Consider the following 6,077-nt stretch of genomic DNA (forward strand, 5'->3'; position numbering starts at 1 on the left):
GAGGATTTTAAATTCTATTCTGGATTTAACAGGAAGCCAATGAAGAGAAGCCAGGATAGGAGAGATATGATCTCTCTTTTTAACTCAGCTGAAGGCTTTTAACTACAGTTTGTGGACTTCCTGATAGTAAAGAAGCAAGTCCAGCCTTGAAGGAACAAATGCATGGACTAGTTTCTCAGCATCACCCCTGGACAGGATATTTCTAATTTTTGCAATATTGCGCAGAGGAAAAAAGGAAATTCTAGAAACCTCTTTAATATGGGATTTAAATGACAGGTCCTGATCAAAAACAACACCAATATTTTTTTTATTTATTATCGGAAATCAGTTGAATCCCATCAAATGAAGTGACTGACTGATCAGTTTCGTTTTCAAAGACTCTGGTCCAAAGACTATAACTTCTGTTTTGTTTGCATTCAGAAGCAGAAAGTTGAGTCATTCAGGATTGTATTTCTTCAAGACATGCCTGTAATCTGTGTAATGGGTTAGCTTCATCTGGATTTATAGACAGATATAGCTGGGTATCATCAACATAACATTGGAAATTATCCCATGCTGTCTAATAACTCTACCGATTGGGAAAATATATATAGTAAAGAGAATTGGTCCTAGCACTGATCCCTGTGGTACTCCACAGGTAACCTTTAAGCATAAGGAAGATTTGTCATTAACGTGAACAAACTGAAATCGATCAGATAAGATTTAAACCAGTCTGGTGCTTTTCCTTTAATTTCTACAAAATATTCAAGTCTTTCTAAAAGAATATTATGATCAACCGTAACTCAAATGCAGCACTGAGCTCCAACAGGACGAGTACAGATACAAGTCCATTATCTGAGGATAATGGACTTGTATCTGTGAGAACATCATTAGTGACTTTTCACCAGGAGTTGAAAGGGTGTGTTCCAACTATAGAGGGATCACACTCCTCAGCCTCCCCTTGAAGGCCTACTGTATGTCAGGGTGCTGGAGAGTCCAACTGGTTATCAAACCTCGACTTTAAGAAGATATGTGTGGTTTTCATTACGGCCATGGAACTGTGGACCTCCTCTGGACTCTCTGCAGGGTTCTGGAGGGTACAGGAGAGTTTGCCCAAATGGTGCAAATGCATTTTGTGTACCTGGAGACGGTATGCAACCGTATCCCTCGAGGTGCCCTGTGGGGGGCACTCCAGGAGTGTTGCGTTGGGGGCTCTTTACTGGGAGCCATCCGGTCTCTGTACAAGTGATACAGGGGCTTGGTCCGCATTGTCAGCATTAAGTCGAAATAGTTCTCTGTGCATGATGGACTCTGACGGGGCTACCTTCTTTTCCAGGTCATGCTCATAACCTTTAAGGACAGGATTTCTAGGCGCAACCAAGGGCCAGATGGGGTCTGGTTTGCAGACCAGCGGATCTCGTCCTGACATTCACAGACGATGGGTTTCTTTGAGCTGCCTCCTGCCAAGACCTACAACATGCACTTGGATGGTTTGCAGTAAAGTGTGGAACAACTGGAATGAGAATCAACTCTTTCAAGTCCAAGTCCATGGTTCTTGACTGAAAAGGGTGACTTGTCCCCTTCAGGTGTGAGGATAGTTTCCACCTTAAGTGGAGAAGTTCAAGCATCTCGGGGTCTTGTTCCTTGATCAGAGAATAGAGCCAAAGACTAATTCAACGATTAACGAACGGGTGCGGCTGCTGCTATAATTCGAATGGTGTACCGCTCTGTTGTGGTGAAGTGAGAGCTGAGCAAAAAAGTCAAGCTCTTGAATTACCAGTCGGTCCACGTTTCTACCCTCACCTATGGTCATGAAGTCTGGATCATGACCGAAAGAACAAGGACCCAGATAAAATAGGATGAAATTAGTTTACACATAAGCTTGGCCATTTGTAAACTTGATTAGGGGGTCGATCTTAACTCCCCTCTGACCTTGGGTACTGGTCATCAGGGAGAGGCTATATATATGTATAAAAAAAGAACTCCCCTACCCACCGCGGACGGTCTTTCTTTTTCCTCCAAGCTCAGGTCCTCTAGCAGAGTCCTGGGAGCTTGAGGGTTCTAGTATCCTAGAACACAACCCTGGTGCTCAGTGCTATAGAGGCACTGCTGTCAGTAGATTATTGTCTTAGCAAATGTACTATCTTAGAGTCTGTTTACCATTATTCAATTTGATTACCAAATTTGTTGAATCTAACTTCAGTGATCCATCCATCCATTTTCTTACACGCTTGTCCCAATTGGGGTCGCGAGGGGTGCTGGTGCCTATCTCCAGCTGTCAATGGGCGAGAGGCGGGGTCCACCCTGGACAGGTCGCCAGTCTGTCGCAGGGCAACACAGTGACACACAGGACAAACAACTATTCATGCACACACTCACCCATAAGGAGAATTTAGAGAAGCCAATCAACCTAACAGTCATGTCTTGAACTGTGGGAGGAAGCCGGAGTACCCGGAGAGAACCCACGCATGCTCAGGGAGAACATGCAAACTCCATGCAGAAAGACACCGGGCCAGGAATCCATTAATTACAACTAAACCACATAAGAGTTTTCAAACAGAACTTTTAATATAAAAAGCAAGCCTTGCTGGTCAAAATGCTCTTCTGTGGTTTGTCTCTTGTATTTGCAAGTTACTAGTGCATTGCGTGACAGGAACAGTGGAAAACATTAAGTAGTCCTTCCTAATTCCTGTTTTCTACTTTAATAAAAAGGTAACCAGAAGTCTTTTTAGCTAAAAATAAAATAAAAAATAAGCAGATTAATTACATTGGAAATGTAAAAACGTTACTAAATGGACTTACAGAACAGATTTAGAGCCAATAAGACACTTTTAATACTACAGAAAGTAAAACGTTTTATTTAAACTTTACAGATTCTTGTAAAAAAATAATGTAAAGGAGTTGAGTTTTATGAAAAATACAAATATTGGACTTTTGAAAAAAAAAAAAGAAGCTACAGACAGCAAATACCTGAATAGATCTACGTCAAAGGCCTTGTGAAAAAATCTTATTGCCCTGAGCTTCAGCCACACATTACTCCCACCTTCTGAGTATCAAGGTCACAAGGACACAATGATAAACAGAACTGGAACAAAACAGAATCACACTGATTACATCAGGGCGTGTTTTCCATTTACTTAATTTCTTATTTGACTCAGTATATTCGATGAAATGCAATGACTAGAATCTGTTCAGTCAAAAGTCGATAGCTCTACGAAAATGGAAAAAGTGAATTTTTTAGCAATAAAATTAGAAATTTTTTTCTTCTATCTTTGAGCAAGGAACACATTCCGGTAGAATTAGATCTTATTCTACTTTAAAGGATAAATTCTATGAAGCTCAACAAAACATTTTTTTTTTCTCATCTCAAACCTAAACAACTATTAAGACTTGGTTCAAGGAGTCATTACTATGATCTATAAATACTTTTGCTTACCAGAGCAGATGAAGGTCGCAAGGAGAAAAGCTGCCTTGTATAAGTCCATGTTAAAGGCCCCACACTAGCAGCTCATTATCAACTCACACTGACTTCCTTTGTGATGTATAATTATGGTCCTTATAGCACAGTCAGGAGGATAAATAGGACAGCTTAGCTATTTGTCAATGATTGACAAGGACAGCAAAGAGCAAAGGGTCAAACTCCTTGTTTAAGGTGGATTTTTGGACCAAAGTGGTACTTTTGCATCCTAATCTAAAGGCATTTCATTCATAAAGAGCCCTTTACTATTTAGTTCTCACCTTGCTCTGGTAAAAGTCAACAAGATCAGCCTGAGAGGAGTTTATATTGCCTGAACTCAGAGGACAGTGCAGGTTTTGTTGTTGTAAACCCACCGTATTAGGTGTAAAGTATTTTTTTCTGGACTTTGATCCCTTTAAACTTTTAAACACGGTGTTTACTGTAAACATAGCAGTTTGATTACAGGTGCAGATTTTACTTATAAAGACAGATAAAAAATGTTTTATGTAGAACAATTGCTTTATTTGAATGATCGCAAGGATGAACATGACTCAATCACTAAAGCTTGTTTTTACATGTTCAGAGGACAGAACTGCAGATTTGCTGATGAGCTCTGGGAAACTAGATGAAACAGGATCAATATTTGAAGTTAATCTTCAGCTAAAAGAGATCAGTGTCCTTCTTAGCAAACAAGTAATTTCAAAACTACCTACTTTAGTGTATTCAGAGATCAACAGGAACATCCAGCATCATCATTCACAGCACTGAAATCTATAGTCTTATAATTCCCTTATGAAGTTTAATGCTTAATGAAAAAGATAATTTAAACTAAACTGATTTTGTTCAATTTTAACCAATTTGGAGAAATTGCTCCTCAAAGCGACATATAATATATGGTTTATCCAGTTTACAATAAAGCTAATTTGGTAGGATTAAATACACAGTGCCCTTTTTTGCCTCCTTTGCTTGCATAATTCAATCATAGTCAATACAATTTTTATTTTACTTATTTCTTTTCTTAAATAATAAACTATAAAAATATATTTCAGATCAAGATTAAAACAACTTCCAAAAAGTAATATAGATTAAGTGAAATATATATATTTAAAATGGCATTGTTTGCATAATTATTCACCTCCTTCAAGTTAATATTTAGGATATGTATATATGGCTGTAATCACAGCACTGAGTCGGTCTAAGCCAGTGCATCCTAAAATATTCTTCTTTGCCAAACAGCTGTATCAGGCTGTGCAGGTATCAGGCATGTCCAGCCTTTTTTCCAAGTGTGCTTTCAAATTCTCTGTGGGTCTGAAGTTTATGTGAGATGGCAAGTGTTTTTATTGTGAAGTGCATGCTTTCATGGTAGTTTTATTTGCTCTGTTTTATTTGCATCGCTTCCCGGTTTCAGTGCTTTTATTTGTTTAACATTTATCCTCTGATCTCTTCCCATTTCGGGGTTTAAATCAAGTATTTCCAATCAGAAAGTTTCTCTTTAACTGTGTAGCGAACAGAATATTGGACCATAAATAGACATCTTACTATAGGCAACAATGACAGAACTAAATTTGTTGTCATGTTTTGATGGAAGAGATGGCTTGAAATTTCTCTCTCCTCTCCTTGCTCCTGCTCTGCATTCTCGGCACCTCCTTATCAATTCAGCTGATACCTCTGTAAGTAGTTAAACAGTTATTTCAGCTTTAGTAAAAAAAAACTCCCTATGGTTTCTATGGTTATGTATCAAGAGTGTCCAAAAGTGGAAAAATACTGGCCAAACATATTTGTTTACACAGCATCTAACACCAGAGGCAGACATCATGGGAAACAAAAGAAAATTATCAAGAAAAAAAATGAAGCTAAAGGTCTCCCCAAAAAAATATCAGAATCAAGCTTGCAGAGCTACTCCAACTTGCAGCCACCTTAAGCAGTGCAATTTAAACCTCTAAAGATTACTGTGTGTCGGATGAGATACTAGGTAGAAAACAGGCCAAGTCTGAACAAAAAAATTACAATTCTAAAACATATAAAACTGTCATGTTGATCACTATGTCGTATACTTTAAATCTTCAGCTTCCACTCTTTTTACCAATCTTGATGGTTTTGCTGGTGTTTTTTCAGGTTGGGCTTTCCGCAAGGGTGTAACTTTGTGATGAAAGTTGGTGGGGACACTCTTAGGGTGGGGGCTGATGGACCTACAGTTACTCGACACAAAGGCTTTTAATAGGGTTTGTATTTTCCAAAAATGAGCTCAAACATATATTTATTGAATGCTTTCTTATTGTTGAGAACACAAGAGATCCAAAATGCATTGATATTTATATTTTTTTGGATAGTGACATATTAATGTATAAAGAAAGGATGAATAACAGCCGATTAAGATGCCAACAGCAATATATCATGCCTCCCTAGTGTGCACATAATTTCAGTTTCATTCATCCATCTGTCATGGAAGGCAGACAGATGGACCCAGTATTCAAGGAGAGACAGTCAGTAGGAAAGTTCAAAAAGGTTTATTAAATAAAACAAAAACTAAACTGGAGCTGTGGCTCGCGGACACAGCAGGATGGGGAGCGGGGCACCAACCAATCACAGACACTCTGCAGGAGAAACACAGGTAAGTGACCACGATCATCTGACAGAAGAT

At 38.7% G+C, this 6,077-nt stretch overlaps 1 protein-coding gene across 1 annotated transcript in view; it reads right to left on the reverse strand.

The window, feature by feature from the left end:
• The window catches only part of plg (plasminogen), a 21,577-nt gene extending 18,061 nt beyond the window's left edge, over positions 1-3,516 (reverse strand). Inside the window, exon 1 of the mRNA XM_015372823.1 lies at positions 3,416-3,516. Coding sequence (XP_015228309.1) covers positions 3,416-3,464 — 49 coding nt within the window. The 5' untranslated portion in view covers positions 3,465-3,516. The remainder of the gene's footprint in view (positions 1-3,415) is intronic.
• Between the last annotated feature and the right edge of the window lie 2,561 nt (positions 3,517-6,077).

This window comes from Cyprinodon variegatus, unplaced genomic scaffold, assembly GCF_000732505.1.
Source record: "Cyprinodon variegatus isolate N-32 unplaced genomic scaffold, C_variegatus-1.0 Scaffold76, whole genome shotgun sequence".
Classification (NCBI taxonomy): domain Eukaryota; kingdom Metazoa; phylum Chordata; class Actinopteri; order Cyprinodontiformes; family Cyprinodontidae; genus Cyprinodon; species Cyprinodon variegatus.